Raw genomic sequence first — 15,223 nt, forward strand, 5'->3', positions numbered from 1 at the left:
TCCATCTTTCTCTCTCTTTCTCTCTCCCACCTCTCTTTTTTCTCTCTCTCTCTCTCTCTCTCTCTCTCTCTCTCTCTCTCTCTCTCTCTCTCTCTCTCTCTCTCTCTCTCTCTCTCTCTCTCTCCCATGTTTACATACTCTGACTTCCATTGTATTTGATATAATTCTAAGATATTTTTGCACATACTTTTGCAAACAAGATTATTTACCCTGAGGAAAACATTTTATTTAAAAAACAAACAAAATGATTTGTTTATTTATTGATTAGCTTGTCAAATAGTGTACAGTATGATTGTTTCACATGACTCCGACTTTGGCTCCAGCCGAACAACATCAATAAGCTGAATCATTTGACAGAACTGTGCCAAGCTAAATAATAATGGTTTATAATCAACTGTACTCCTAGTAGCACTGCCTTTGTGCTTTACACAGTAAAATGAACATTGTATTTGTGCCAGCATTATAGTGCTGCTGGTTACCCAGTGTTACATGGTGTGACAGTCATCCATTCTGCTTGCCTGGGCAAGAGAGAGTTGCACTTAGTTTGATCCAATTGGGTTAAATGATTCTTTTTTTCCCTCAGCGAAGGCCTCAGGATATATACTTGGTGGTGTGAGAATGGAGATAAATTAACTAGACAAAGATACACAAAGAGTGAATGTCTGGGTTATTTATGTGTGAACATGCCCACGCCCCCCCCCCCCCCCCCCCCCGCCACCACCCACACACATTTGACATACAGCATCATGTCTATAGAGATGCTAAAGCCTTCTCAGATTGATTGGCAATCCTGGTTAAACATCTTACATTACTTGGTCGCCAAGGGTAACAATGCTTTCATTCCATTTTGCATGAGTGATCTAATCGTTTATTTATTCATGAATAGCTTTACGTACATCAAGTCACCGACAACAAGCAGTTTTCCTTATGCAGTCAACTCATTAGTTATTGATTGAAAGTTAAGTACACTCATCAGTTATAGAATGGTAAATTAGGCTACTTTCAATGGCCCTTGTTCCTCATAGTCAAGACAACTGTAGGAGGAGCAGGCTTAGTTAATCTCCTCTCTTCATGGGTGAACCTCAAATCGGGGCTCCTTGGGCATTCAGGTCAATGGTCTCAGGGGAATTACATTTATGTAACCTATGCAAATTCCTTCCTTTTTTGTCTGAACAGTCTTCCTGTTGACCTTCAATCCAATTTATACCATTTTAAGGGGTTTGTGTAACCGCTTTCAGTAAATAAAATAATTAATCCAATGTAAAGATATTACTGTTATTATAGGTATTAGCTAATTTGACACATTTATTTTTTGTAATTTTGTATTTGTATATATATACTTAGATTTTATTTTATATGTTATTGTATAGTTTATTTTAATCTAATTCCACTTAGTATTGCTAGTTATGTACCCTTAGTATAGTTAGTCCTCATATAAAAAATTTAGATTCCTATATGTTTAATGTTTGCACCTTCCTGCCAAAGCAAATTCCTTGTCTGTGCAAACTTTCATGGCGAATAAAACCCATTCTGATTCTGATTTAGACAGACATGTTTATAAGCAATACATGTATTTACAAAACATTTCCCCCTACCATAGTAACCACGATGGTGCCAGCGCCGGTGATCTCCAGCCAAATGTAACTCCTGCCATTGATAAACCCCAGATTCTTCAGTGTCAGTGCCGACAACAGGGCAGCACAATTACATGGAATTACAACGAGATGAAAACCTTGATGATTTTTTATTGACAAGTTGCAGACGCAATGACAGAAGTCTGGTTTCTAACATCATTAACATAAATAATATAATTGCCTTCTCTCTCCACTCGAATGGTATTTGGAGAGCAGACCTCGCGAGACTGACATTATCACGAATAGTGGATTTCACCGGATGGAATCTCGGAAAACTGTCGTGTTTTTCTTCGGAAGCATTTAAACGAAACACTCGATTGAAAATCGTGCCGAAATCTAACGAAGCTTGGATTTTGTCTTACTGGAGCACAGGTACATCCACATATTAGTTACAAATAAATATTAGATTTAGATAAACATTTTAAATGGTTATATTTTCACGAACTTGTTCGTATACCATCTAAATCAATACCATATTAAGCCGAAATACTGATGTAAATTAGTCATAACATGTCATGGAAGCTTGGTAGTTGGCGTTAGTTGGATACATTATCTCTCCAGCTAATGATCATTGCCATGATTGTTAAAATGTAGACATGCTTTTGCCCATTTAAATATCTGGTTGAGAAGCGATTTCTATTAGGTAACTCTGCATCTGTTTGGGTGTTTGTGTCTTCATGTGATATTACAATCATTAGTTAGTAGTAAGTAACCCAACATAATTGTCCTATTGCTAGCTATCTAGCTAAAAAGCAAGGACATCACGAGGCGCCTAAATGATAGCAATGCATGGCAAAGGCTTTACAGGTAGCTATCAATTTCCTTGGAGAGCACTAACATTAAAAACTACTCCTTTTTTACGAGTTGCTTAACTATCAGACTGTACGACAAGAATGTGTTATCTGCATTCAGAATCATACAACGGTATGATTGCTGGGTTGACCTCTCCTTTTCCCTCTTTAGAGTAGCAGGCTGTTGTCATGGCCAAGCTGCAGGGCTTTGACTTCTGGCGGACCACTCTAAAGGGGGCTCGTTACGTGGTTGCACCCATGGTGGACCAGAGCGAGCTGGCTTGGCGCCTCCTCAGCCGTCGCCATGGCGCCCAGCTTTGCTACACGCCCATGCTGCACGCGCAGGTGTTTGTGCGCGACGCTAATTACCGGAAGGACAACCTGTACAATGAGGTGTGCCCGGAAGACAGGCCCCTCATTACCCAGGTGTGAGAACATGCATGCGTGCACAAACTCACATTCCACATCACATCACATGCTAGGAGGCCTCCACAAAGCAGATGGTGTTGGCCTCATTTCTTTGTGCCTTGAAAATTCACACAGCTGGCAGGTTGGGGCTGGTCAGACTACATTTGTCCTACAATGCAATGGGGGGGACAGCACAGCGGCCATGATGGCTGCACATTCTTCATCCAGATGAACATGGCGTGTTCTAAACTCCCAGCTCTTCTGTCTGTGTGTGTCAGTTCTGTGCCAACGACCCGGAGGTGTTTGTGCAGGCAGCCCTGCTGGCCCAGGACTACTGTGACGCCATTGACCTCAACTTGGGCTGTCCTCAGATGATTGCCAAAAGAGGTACACCGAAGGGAGGGAGGGAGAACGGTTGTGAGTGAAGCCTTAAAAAAACAAAGTTGGGGGGGGGGGGGGGGGGGAGAGAGTTATACACGTAAACATAATTTTAACTATATCCTGATATGTTGCCAATAGCAATCAGCCCCTCTACTCATTGTCCTCATTAACCAGCATGTTAAATTGGGGCAGACTGACACAGGTGCATCGAACCTTGATTGACATACACCTGGTGCATCTTACTGAAATCAAGCACGGTGATGAACTTGCATGCATTCAAAGGGGGTGTACCTCAAGTAGAATCCTCTGCGATGTAACTTGTGTTTCAGTTGATGTGCAGTTGATGAGAAAGCTCTCTGTTTCTCAGGCCACTATGGAGTTTTCCTTCAAGATGAATGGGAGCTGCTGGAGAAGATGGGTGAGTCTACCGCAAAAAGGAAAAGGAGGAGAAAGAGAAGTTTCCCACTACTACGGTTTTTAACCTTGATAACTAATGTTCTTCTGCAGTGAAGCTGGCCAATGAGAAGGTGTCTGTGCCCATCACCTGTAAGATCCGCGTATTCAACGAGGTGGACAGGACCGTGAAGTACGCTCAGATGCTGGAGAAGGCCGGCTGTCAGGTGAGGAGAACAGGAGGCAGAGCTAGAGGAGAATCTCTCCCACACGCATGGGATGTCAGAATCGTAATCAGATGTAGTGTTTTTCTGTAGTTGCTGACGGTTCACGGTCGGACCAAAGACCAGAAAGGAACCGTGACGGGCATTGCCAGCTGGGAGCACATCAAAGCTGTCAGGTCAGATACAATCACCCTGATCATCTTATATGCCTGTCCTGGATTTCTTACTCTCCTTGTCGCCCCATCAACATTTACATGTCTGGTACCTCGTTTGTATCAGGTACTTTAAGGTGTGAGTGTGTAGCACACTGGTACGGGTCTTGGCCTTGTAATCTGGAGACCAGGGTTCGATTCCTGCAAACATCAAGTTGTGATTGACCGCGGAGGATGGTTGTTCATGCATTGCATGCACTTGGGAGACAGATACCTAGGCAGTTCTGAGTACCAGTCTGTCTGTCACAAGCTCTCCCTACAGTAGAAGTGCTCTCTGATGACCGGGGCGAATTAAGAGAAATCGCAACGGACAGATACGGAGCAGACAAGTTTTGCAGTCGAAACCGACACGACACGCAAGTGGACAGGGACGCCAAACTCCTGAGTTGAGTTAACCGGTGTTCCCTGTTTGCCGTAGGGACGCAGTGAGCATCCCGGTGTTCGCCAACGGCAACATCCAGCACCTGAGTGACGTGGAGCGCTGCATCGCGGAGACGGGCGTGCAGGGGGTCATGAGCGCAGGTGAGAGAACACACACACACACACACTTCCATCACAACGTTTAATGACTGTCAGTAGGACAGTCTTGTTAGGCCTCACAGACTAATGAGTGTGTGCGTGTGTCTGGGCCCACCCTCAGAGGGGAACCTCCATAACCCGGCTCTGTTTGCGGGCCGTAGCCCCCCCGTATGGGAGATGGCTGAGCAGTATCTGGAGGTGGTCCAGCGCCACCCCCCCTGCACCCTGTCCTACGTCCGAGCTCACCTCTTCAAGATGTGGCACCACACGTACGTAGCAGCTCTCCCAGCATGCACCGCGGGTCACGACCACCTGTGTAGCTAGTCTTGTCTAGTCAGAACTTCTGTGTGTGTGTGTACAGGCTGCAGATTCACCAGGACCTGAGGGAGGACCTAGCCAAGGTGAAGAATCTTGAGGCCCTGTCTGGGGTCAGCAGGCAGCTCAAGCAACGCTGCCAGGTACCCAATCAGCTCCTCTCTCTCCTCCCTCTCTCTCCCTCATCCACCTCCTCTTTGTCTGCCTTCCAGAGTTCTGTCTTACTCACCTCATGAGATCATCCACTCCATCCCTCCCTTCGTTTCTGCTGTTGCTCTTTTCTGTCTGCCTTCCATAGTTCGGTTTTACTTACCCGGTGAGACCACAATCATGTGAGAATCCATCTTGCCAGGCTTCAAGTTATGCGCTTGTGCTTGGACCACAGTGCTTGGACCACAGTGCTTGGACCACAGTGCTTGGACCACAGTGCTTGGACCACAGTGCTTGGACCACAGTGCTTCAGACCAATCAACTCACCCATCTATGTTGTACCACTTAGGCCAGACCGCAGGAGTCTGGCTCAGACCATTTTCCTGCATGTTCTCTCGCTCTCTCTCTCGCTCGCTCTCTCTCTCCACTGTCTATCCAGTTAAAGCAGACGTGCCCAAAAAATATCTTAATAAGAAACACCAAAAAAAAAAGAGAAATCCGTTTAACAGTTTAGTTAACAGTTAACAGAATCAGGCTATTAATCGAAAGGTTGTCTGTTTGATTTCTGGCCGTGCAAAATGACGTTGTGTCCTTGGGCAAGGCACTTCACCCTACTTGCCTCGGGGGAATGTCCCTGTACTTACTGTAAGTCGCTCTGGATAAGAGCGTCTGCTAAATGACTAAATGTAAATGTAACCTTCACGGGGGGAGGGGGGGGGAGGCAGAGAATGGAATGCTGTGGTTGTCCTTTTCGAATGATGCACTCTCGAGTTTCTTGTGAAAAGACGAGACGGCTGTGCAGTATTTGATAGGGGACTGACTCGGGCCTCCTTGCCTCCTGCAGGAGGAGATCGCCAGAGGAGAGGAGGCGGGACAACAGGGAGGGCTGCCCTTCCCCCATTGGATCTGCCAGCCGTACGTCAGGCCACCGTGAGTGACCCTTCGCACCGAGAGCGATCTCACACTGGAACACAGAAAGGTTGTTGCAGCCATCCAAGTGCCGTGGCCTGAAGAGCCCCGATTTCACCGTCACTGTCGCCCCTCAGGCCAAAGGAGGCGGTCGCCAACGGTAACGGCGCGGAGGTGAAGGCGACGTGTCACAAGAGGGCACTGGAGGACTCGGACGGGGGCACGGACGCCGACGCGCTCTCCAAGAACAAGCTGAAGAAGAAGGCGCGCAACCCCCACAAGAACTTCTGTCCCGAGCACAAACGTGAGCTTGGCGCCCCCCTCGCGTCTTCCCGACCGACGTGTCGTGGCTCCGACGCGATGCTCGTTGACGCCAGATCGAGACGCGTTGGTCAATCGTGTGTTTTCGTTTCTCTGCAGCAAAGTATATCAAGTGCGAGCAGTGTGGCAACCCAAAGGTAGGGATCTGAAGATCTCGCACCCGGAATGGTCCACCGTGATCGGGTAACATCGACACCGATTCAAGTGTATCGTGTTGGGTGTGGTTTTCTTGGCCCCTAAACTCCCTTTCTGTTTCTTTCTAGGGTAACAAGTGTGTGTTCAACCTGTGTCGCGCATGCTGTAAGAAGAAGGCCTATAAGGAGGTGGCGGACTGCCCTAGTAAGTTCACACACACACACCCATGCTCACTCACACACACATGAAATGTCACGTATTACTCACACACACACCGATACCGATACACACACTCTTAGCTTTCCAAAAACTCTCCTTGGCTGAGACTCATGCCTTCAGTCTCTTCCTGACCAGAGAACCACCAACCTATTTCTTCACAGGTCACGGGCTGAGGTTTAAAACGAAGGCAGAGAAACAGAAGGCAGGGGAGGAGGAGGAGGGGAGAACGGGACTGAAGAACGGGAAACCGGGCTCCACCTCAGACCCTCCAGAACAATCCAGAGGACTGAAGGAGATTCACACTACGACAAACTGACAGTCAAACGGATGTGTGTCCCTCACACAGAAACGCTTCATTACTCTACAGGAGCCTTTCTCAATCCGGGTCCTCGTGCCCCCCTGCCCTGCATGTTCTAGATGTTTCCCTGTTCCAACACACCTGATTCCAATGAATGGTTGCTATCAAGCTGTGCAGAAGCCTGGTAAAGACCCAGTCATTTGATTCAGGTGTGTTGGAGCAGGGATTCATTCGGAATCATCTTTGCTGGATTGGATGACTGTCCGCTGTTTGTGTTGATGTGACTTTCCCAACATGGAGAACGGTGGGGATGAAAAGCAATCTTTTATATCATCAAGTTGCGCTCGTGGTCTTAATGAGTGCGTAGAGGATGTGTGGATCTTGGCGTATTAATTGGTTAAGGCACTTTAACTTAAAACTTTAGTCCCTAAAACAGATTCAAATATTATTTCATATTTCAAGGCAATATTAGAGTATTTAGATTATAAAGATTATAATGAGAAAATACTAAATTGTGTCACGTAAGATTTTAGCGTCAAGATCTTACTTTCTCAAACAACTTTGTGTTGTCATCAAACTTAAAGATGTTATCTTTCCTTGTTTTTATTTTCGGTGGGAAAATATTCAGACATACCAGAATGGGAAACTCCTAAGAGTTCTGCTGTACTAGTTTGTCTTCTCAAGCTCACATGACAAATGAGGGAGGATAGTGTTTTCTTTGTGCTCTTTTTTGGAGCCGTCTATGGTGGTAGGGATTTCCTTGCAGTGCATTGAGGTTGTGCCTTCTGACTAACATCCTGTTCAGATACGAGTTAGTTGCCTGTATAAATACAGTAGTAGTTACAGGATAGGTTACAAAGCAGCTTGTGTTAGTGCTGTGCTGTTTCCCCTACTCACAGCAACCTGTTGACAGTATGGATCTCAAAAGGTGTGACGATACTGGATTGTCTCAGTACAGGAACACAAGATGGAAGAGCAAGACATGCATTCTGGAAGATTCTCAATTGTATGAGAACATTGTGTGTCTGTACATTTGTCTTCCTACCAGCAACCCCTTTAATAAAATCAGAAGACTGTTTTTCTTGAGTCCTCCTTCCTGCACATAAGCTTTTTCTCTTGTCCTGGTGAGTCCTTTGAAGCTTGAATATTTTCTAGTGAATGTGTTCAGTGTACACATGTTGGATGCCCTCTAGCCCACAAAAGCCCAAAGATGGAGAAGCGAGGCATGTTTTTGTTTTTCGATTTATTTTAAAAGCTTGTTCTGAGGTGACACCAGCTTTTCTAAGTGCCACAACTCCATTCCTCCTCCTTTCAACGTTCATATTTCCAAAACAAGAGCAACAAAACATTTTTTCTTTCAATCCTTCTCCCGTCTCCCGATACATAAACAATTTAACGTTAAATAAAAAGTCTGTACGATAGTGATATTCCTTCTCAGCAGGGAATCGTACCATCCTCTGAAGAAGGGGAGGGGGGAAGGTCTGTGAATGTTGTTGTTTTTGTACTCCCCCCTCCCCGGCTGTAATGGTCCCTCCCAGGGGGCACCAAAGAGGAGGGGAGGGGGGACGGGGGGGTTCTCGTCCTCACATGTTGGTGATCATCCACATTTGGCTGTTGGCAGGCGTGAGCTCCACCTGGCTGCCTTCTCTTGGGGGTGACTGGAGGACAGCACATACGATAGAGAGAGAGAGGGGTGGGGGGTAATAGAAACAGTCACTAATCCACTTCATCAAAATCCTTTCAAACCCTTTGTGGATTGTGTGTGCATTTGAAGACAACTCCATTCGTTTCTACCGGAGCCTACGGGCTCCAATCAAGCACATCAACAGGAAGTAGGCACCAGGAAGCCCTTCCGGTCCCGTGTTCCAGCACCACTGGGTATGGGCTGGAGGCAGGGAGCGGGCGTGGCGTGGGGGGGGTCCCGGGTTCTCCGGGTACCTTGATGTGGACGTGGCTGCGCAGCACGGCGGCCCGCAGGATCAGGGCTTTGGCTCGTCTCTGGAACCCCGTGCCCATGTGGAGGGACCTGTCGAACGTGGAGCTCCTCTGGTCCACGTCGCGCGCATACAGGATCTGACACGGCACGGGAGACAGGAAGTCGCTCAGCACGGGAAGCCGGTGTGAGTTTGACACACCAGGGAGGGTTTTTTTTTTTTAAAGACGGTTCTCTTCGTGTGATGAAAAGAAAGGCGAGCTGAAGACATGACTGATGGAGACACCTTCTGTGTGTGTGTGTGTGTGTGAGACGACCCCTGCTAGTCAGAGGGCCAAGCAACAATTAAAAGGAGTCGGACATAAAAAATGGGATAGCGCTGTCGAGAGCTGAACAAAAACCCCTTTGGTGGCGGTGGGGTGCCTGACCTTGCTGTGGGAGTCGATGCGAGCGTTGATGAGTCCCTCCAGGATGAGCTGGGAGAGCTCATCCTCCAGAGCTGCCACGCTGGTGTTGAATGCCTGGGCCATCTCGGTCATGTCTGCCGACGCATACGGGCTGAAGTACTAACACACACACACACACACACACGTTAGGCTCTAGCCCTGCAACCGACACACACACACACACACGGACCTGGGGCGCTGGGTGGAGAGTGTGTGAGCGCGTGGTGCCTCACCTGTATGAGGGCTCTGTTCCGGATCTGTGTGTACATAGTCCTCACGTGGGGAGCCAGGTACATGTCCAGCAGAAGGTTGTCCTGACCGCAGAGAGGAACAGGTGTCAGTGGGCACAGCGCTGACATGAACCGGCGCCGGAACGTTCCGCGCGCGGGAACGCGCCCTCCGGTTCCGGGAGGGGGTCGGCGAGGCGTACCTTCATGTTGTCGAGCAGTTTGAGGCACGATGCGTACTTGGACTCGTAGAACTTGAAGATGACGTTGCGGACCTGAGGCTCCAACTCTAAAAATAACTTAAATGAACTAAACGGGGGGACGGAAATGGGGGGGGAGGAGAGTGTAGTCAGTGTCGTAGAGTAGAGCCGTGGTCATGGGAGGACAAACGTAGCGTTGTTTGAGATACATGTAACTTGTTTGTGTGTTTCCTGTCTCCCTGTGGGGGCCAGACCTACCTGCTGGAGATGACGTTTTTCTGGAGCTCCTGTCTGTCGAAGGTGGCCAGAGCACACATTCCCCCGTACACGGCTACGTTACCGGGGGACAGGAGCTGGAGGGACCCCCCCCCACACACCCACACACACCCACAATCAGTGTTTCCACAGCACAATCCACAAGGCTACGTTAGTACTGGGCCTGAGTTTGGCCCCGTGTCTTTACGTGGTCACATCGGTCGAGGTCGCGTCGACGTTCAAACCGACTTAATTCAAAACCGACATTCAAAAGTCGGTCGTTTTCCTGTCAGGACAAACATGACGGCCGTCTCACCTCTGGGAAGTCGCAGTGGTCGAACGACGCAAGGAGGAAGCACTTGGCGGCAGGTTTGTACTTCCTAGAGGCCAGCTCAGCCAGGCCTGGAGAAAACACAGACATGTCCTTACTCCTGGAACACATCTACTGATGCTAGCGTTCAGGCCACTCGTGAACTAGCCTACAGGCTCCTACTGGCCTCTTGGCTCAAGCAAGGGTTCTGTGCGTCAGTGCTCGCTGTATGCATGTGAGAACAAGGCCTGTATCCCCACCCAATCTGCAAGGCTGTCAGATAACGGGTTCCTTTTCAAGTAGACAGACATGCTCTTCAGAATCAAAATAGGTTTTAATCGCCATGAAAGTTTGCACAGACAAGGAATTTACTTTGGCAGGAAGGTGTATACATTCGACATATAAGAATCTTAACTTAAATATGTGGTCTACCTATACAAAACTGTTGTCTCACCTGCAGCACATTTGAGTTTGGTAAGGACTGCTTGGTTTTGACTATCTCGCTCTCCTCTTTGCTGAAGAGAGAGAGAAAAAAAAAAGACAATAATTTGTGATTTTAGCATTCATCACCTACAGCGTGTGTGTGTGTGCGTGTGTCAGTCCTTCTCCAGCGCGTCTGTGCTCACCTCTGCTATCTCTGGGGTGGATTCAGCCTTGCTGACGTAGCTAAGTACATGCGACCAGTTCTGGAGGTACACGCTGACCTGCAAGGGAGGGGGGGGGGGGGGAGAGGGGAGAGAGGGTAAATAAAAGGAAGAGGCCGCAGATTGTGGGTCGCAGGACGTGTCGTGGGGGAAAGCAGCTACCTTGATGACGTTAAGACACATGTTGACGACGTGCTTGGCGCTGGTGCAGTAGTCGCGGGCGCGGGAGTAGCACTTGAGGGCGTTGCTAAGGTCACCGCAGTCCAGGTAGTGGTCCCCCAGGTCATCGTGACCTCTCCTGAGGGGACGGGAGGGAGGGGCAAATGGGAGGAAAGGTTCCTGAGCAGGGCACACGGTACGAATGGACTTGGCTTGTCTATCTTCCTGTATCTTCCAGTTGTTCACCCTGAATAAGAGTCCTCCCACAGCTCACACTGAAAAAGGGAACGACATACTCTAAACACACAAATGGAAAACACTGCGCGCGTGTGTGTGTACCTTATGCTCTCTTTGATGGAGTTGCCCTTGTAGTTCTTCAGGTCCGTGTCCAGTTTCTCCAGTTTGAGCAGAGCCTTCTTCCTGGTGGACTCGGCCCAGGCTGGGTCTAGGGAAGGAGGCTCCACCCCCCCCTCAGGCACCGCGTCCGGGACCCCCTGGACCCCCCTGGGGGGGGGCGGGGGAGCGATGTTAGCACATGGGGCAGCACACACACACACACACCATTTTCAATTACCCGTGCCTAAATATAATGTTATACTCATCGCACATGCAGATTCCTGCTACTTGCAGGTCAGCTACTACTTGATTCTCTCTCTCTCACTCACAGCCCCCCCCCCCCTCTTACTGTGTGGCGTCGGCGAGCTTGCGGTGGATCTCCTCGTACACGTCCACGTTGAAGGTCCTCTGGACGACGGCCAGCGCCATCTTCAGGGCCTCGGCCCTCAGCCGGGGACTGTGCTCCGCGACGAACTGCAGCCGCTCGATCCTCATCAGGCTGCTGTAGCTGGACGCATACTGCTCCAGGTCCTGGACAGACACAGAGGGAGAGGAGAGAGACAGAGGGAGAGAGACACACACACAGAGAAAGACGGAGAGAGACACACACACACAGAGAGAGAGAAAGAAATAGGGAGAGAAACACACACAGAAAGAGGGAAACGGATTATTAAAAGGAGACAGATATGTCAATACATACTGACACAAGAAGTTGATTGTTTCGCTTGGGGGGGGGGGAAGAATTATATTAGTTAGGCCCCTGGTACAAACTGCGCTCTCACCCCCCGGATGTACGTGATGTGTGTATGTGTCGGCAGAGTAGGAGATGCCGTACACAGGTAATGATACAAGTCTTATTCAAAACGGACACATTTCCATTCCACTCATCAGGTGTACAGGGCGTACAGCGAGTGCGGCAGGTAACCAAGGGGCGACAGCCGACAGGCCGCTACCACACAAACAGCTTCGTTGGTTCTCTGTTCTCTGTCCAGGTTCTGAGGTGACGTACCAGTGTGGGGTTCTCCACCACATAGCTGCTGTCCGGGTCGTTCTGCTGGTCTTTCTGGGGCTCGGCATCAACCTGCATGGGCTCCACAGACCCCTGGGAGAGAGGAGCCCAGCTCAACAACAGAATTCGTCCAAGCACACGGATCAACATCGGCATGGAAACCATTCTAGACCGGCGTACCGACCTCGTTTGAATCGTGAACATGGACCCACATGCGTGACCCTCGTGTGAGAAGGTTACGAGTGCGCTGTCGATGGAGCTAGGAGCTATATCTCTTTAGCGTGTGCGAAAGATCGCATCAGCCAGCCCTGTCCTTTCACGATCATCCGTCGAGCTAATCTGCCCAGCGACAGCTGCCGCGGTTACCTTAGGGAGAAGGGAGCACGCAGAGAGACTGCTTCTCAAGGCGGAGTCCCCTGCCGTGACAGGGAGGCGCATCTCTGACCTGCTGCTGTGCGGGGCTGCGGGGAGCAGGCCGGTCCAGGGAGAAGCCCGGGCCTGGCTCCTGCCCCTCTGCTCCCCCTCTCTGGCCCTGGCCCTGCCCAGCTCGCTGTCCTCTGTCTCATCCTGCTCCACCCCTGCAGCCACCCCCTGCCCTGACACTGCACTCTCCTAAAGAGGGCGAGGGAGACAGTCAAGTACTCACCCCTTGGCTCAGAGAAACATTGAGATATTGCTGATGCCCTTTGAGACTTTTTGAATATGTCTATATATATACATAGTTGGCTGGCTTGGAAGTGGTGTGTAATGGCTGGCTGTATAGGCTGGTGCCAAGCCAAAAAAAGTCTCCCTGATTTATTTGAGATTGTCAATCCACCTAACATTAACGTGGAGACAAGCTTGCTTCATAGCCAATGTTATCTGCACGGTTCTAGAAAACGAACGTTGCTATAACTTTGAATAAACAGAATTGACATTCTGCAAATGGATATTGGCTAGACTTTCTTTGACATTATCAAGCTAGAGAGCTTGTTTCAAAGTTGTCAGACGGCCTGATGGTTTGGTTTGCCATGGCAACTTAAATCTGATCACGTATAGTAGCTAGTTAGCTAGTTTCACAGTAACACTGTAACTGGGCATTTTGGCTTGCAAGGAGTTGACAGAGCTAACTGCTCTGAAAATTAGCAAGATAACTGACAACAATAAAACTTTAATTTGAAACTCACAGGGACGTGTTACAGTGGAGGAAAACAACTCAGTTTCACACAGCATACTAAATTTCAGCTATGTGTGTCTGATGCTGGCCAACTGCCCCGGGCCACCCTCGGTCACAGGATTTTGCCATGTTACAGTACAGTACTAGCTACAGCTAGCTAGCTCGAAATAGCTTAGCTTGACAGCTAACGATGAGTCAATAAATGTGCTTTGAAGAGCAAACTGAAACCTTCTATTAAAAGATGATCCGCCATGATTTAAATCTGAGCAAATACTTAGGAGAAAACCGATATGCAAAATGCAATTTTACAGTACCTGAAAGTTAAAGACCTGTACAGGCAGAGGCATCTCCTACTCTGCAGACACCAAACAAATCAAGTACATCCGGAGGGTGCGAACGCAGCTTGTATCAGGGTCCCCACGGAACGAACAAGGTTCATAACTTTTTCCACGCGAAACCATCCGATTTTTGTGTTTGTCAGTACAACTATGTATTAAAATATCCGACTCTCTCTCTCTCTCTGGACTCTCTCTCTCTTTCTCTCTCTCTGGACTCTCTCTTTCTGGACTCTCTCTGTCACACACACACACACACACACACACACACACACACACACACACACACACACACACACACACACACACACACACACACACACACACACACACACACACTTCTATGTGAGGCGTATCTTTCTAGGTTTAACACTACAGTGTACTATAACAGTCAATAGAATATTTTTTGGACTATAAAGTAGTTTTCTTTATTAAAATAGAACCTAGTAGGCCTACTGTACATTGGCAAAGGTGTTTTATTTTGACAACATTAAACATCATTCCTTCAAGAGCTTCCCCTAACAATCATATACACAGTTCCAGATGATAATAATAATACAAATATATCAAGATGCTGGATAACCTTTTTCATTTGAGAATAGCAACTGTTAAATCTTTTACAATGTTTATATGTAGGCTGTTTTTGTATGTGTCTGTGTGTGGTCATGATCATTATGAAACACACGCTATAATATTACCCGTTGTATTTGAACAGGGATGTGACAAAAAACGTAGGCGTTCCTCCAAGATACAGGAGACTATTCAACACAGGGACACTGTGGAGTCGGAGCTCACAACCTGAACCCTGGATAGAGGGGCTCAGTGAATGTAATGAGGTATGTGTACAGGTGGGTCAGTGTATCAGAGGAGACTGTAGAAGGACAGAATGCCAGCTGGCCAGTCCAGATACACGCCTACTCTGTGGGAGACGGAGGGGAGGACAGGCAAGTCATTTTTCTTTGACTTCTGCCAGGCAGTGTAACTGTCATCATCACAGACCAGTCCCCAAGACTTGTGATTATATCCAAGTGCACTGTCATCATCCCATCCTTTTCTATTCATTCCTTTATATGTCGCTCCTATGCAAACACCTCCTCTCCTCCACTCTGCCTCCCAGTAACAGCGCCCACAGAGACCCTCTCTACACAACACTTGATACCAGTTGTACCAGTGGGCAGCTGTGGCTCAGGGGGTAGAGAGGGTTGTCTGTTAATCGCAAGGCTGGCAGTTCGATCAATGACTCCTCCCAAGCCATGTCCCGAAGTATCCTTGAGCAAGACTCTGTCTCTGGGTGGTCATGGCAC

At 48.4% G+C, this 15,223-nt stretch overlaps 2 protein-coding genes and 1 non-coding gene across 7 annotated transcripts; 2 read left to right on the top strand and 1 right to left on the bottom strand.

Moving 5' to 3' along the window:
- Window positions 1–1,852: 1,852 nt before the first annotated feature.
- On the top strand, window positions 1,853–7,987 carry dus1l (dihydrouridine synthase 1-like (S. cerevisiae)). Of its 3 annotated transcripts, none has more exons than XR_009929078.1 (14): window positions 1,853–2,006; window positions 2,598–2,851; window positions 3,112–3,220; window positions 3,582–3,632; window positions 3,722–3,834; window positions 3,925–4,007; window positions 4,462–4,565; window positions 4,684–4,831; window positions 4,924–5,020; window positions 5,872–5,957; window positions 6,074–6,240; window positions 6,357–6,440; window positions 6,521–6,596; window positions 6,773–6,787. XR_009929078.1 is itself a non-coding variant. In XM_062454542.1 (14 exons), exons 2-14 carry the CDS (start codon window positions 2,615–2,617, stop codon window positions 6,925–6,927), a joined length of 1,464 nt encoding a protein of 487 aa, XP_062310526.1. In that variant the 5' UTR covers window positions 1,854–2,006; window positions 2,598–2,614; the 3' UTR covers window positions 6,928–7,987. The 3 variants fall into 3 exon arrangements, 2 of the variants coding, with proteins under 2 accessions (XP_062310526.1, XP_062310534.1); XM_062454542.1 differs by having other exon boundaries at window positions 1,854–2,006; window positions 6,357–6,394; window positions 6,773–7,987; XM_062454550.1 differs by having other exon boundaries at window positions 1,887–2,006; window positions 2,603–2,851; window positions 6,357–6,394; window positions 6,773–7,987.
- Window positions 4,244–4,374, top strand: LOC134015833 (small Cajal body-specific RNA 8). The gene has a single exon (XR_009929272.1). It is a non-coding gene; the product is annotated as a small Cajal body-specific RNA 8 (non-coding RNA).
- A 181-nt stretch (window positions 7,988–8,168) lies between the features above and the next one.
- On the bottom strand, window positions 8,169–14,130 carry LOC134015192 (COP9 signalosome complex subunit 1-like). 3 transcript variants are annotated; one of them, XM_062454567.1, is made up of 15 exons: window positions 13,899–14,130; window positions 12,795–13,040; window positions 12,429–12,521; window positions 11,769–11,950; window positions 11,423–11,587; window positions 11,087–11,222; window positions 10,907–10,984; window positions 10,735–10,795; window positions 10,287–10,372; window positions 9,974–10,068; window positions 9,719–9,824; window positions 9,522–9,602; window positions 9,271–9,408; window positions 8,848–8,982; window positions 8,169–8,567 (listed from the first exon to the last, which is right to left on the bottom strand). In XM_062454567.1, the coding sequence occupies exons 1-15, from the start codon at window positions 13,929–13,931 to the stop codon at window positions 8,493–8,495; spliced, it is 1,710 nt and encodes a 569-aa protein (XP_062310551.1). In that variant the 5' UTR covers window positions 13,932–14,130; the 3' UTR covers window positions 8,169–8,492. The 3 variants fall into 3 exon arrangements, with proteins under 3 accessions (XP_062310551.1, XP_062310560.1, XP_062310568.1); XM_062454576.1 differs by lacking the exon at window positions 12,795–13,040 and having other exon boundaries at window positions 13,899–14,124; XM_062454584.1 differs by lacking the exons at window positions 12,429–12,521; window positions 12,795–13,040 and having other exon boundaries at window positions 13,899–14,126.
- Between the last annotated feature and the right edge of the window lie 1,093 nt (window positions 14,131–15,223).

The sequence above is a fragment of the Osmerus eperlanus genome, chromosome 2 (genome assembly GCF_963692335.1).
Source record: "Osmerus eperlanus chromosome 2, fOsmEpe2.1, whole genome shotgun sequence".
NCBI lineage: Eukaryota > Metazoa > Chordata > Actinopteri > Osmeriformes > Osmeridae > Osmerus > Osmerus eperlanus.

Bases quoted from the DNA above. Each gene is read 5' to 3' on its own strand.
- dus1l (XM_062454542.1), top strand. From the start codon at position 2,615: ATGGCCAAGCTGCAGGGCTTTGACTTCTGGCGGACCACTCTAAAGGGG. The intron at 3,633-3,721 runs GTGAGTCTACCG...GTTCTTCTGCAG, and splicing joins GGAGCTGCTGGAGAAGATGG to TGAAGCTGGCCAATGAGAAG. The intron at 4,008-4,461 runs GTCAGATACAAT...TGTTTGCCGTAG, and splicing joins GAGCACATCAAAGCTGTCAG to GGACGCAGTGAGCATCCCGG.
- LOC134015192 (XM_062454567.1), bottom strand. From the start codon at position 13,931: ATGCCTCTGCCTGTACAGGTCTTTAACTTTCAG. The intron at 11,588-11,768 runs GTAAGAGGGGGG...GCCCCCCCCCAG, and splicing joins AAGCTCGCCGACGCCACACA to GGGGGTCCAGGGGGTCCCGG. The intron at 9,409-9,521 runs GTGAGGCACCAC...TGTGTGTGTTAG, and splicing joins GGAACAGAGCCCTCATACAG to TACTTCAGCCCGTATGCGTC.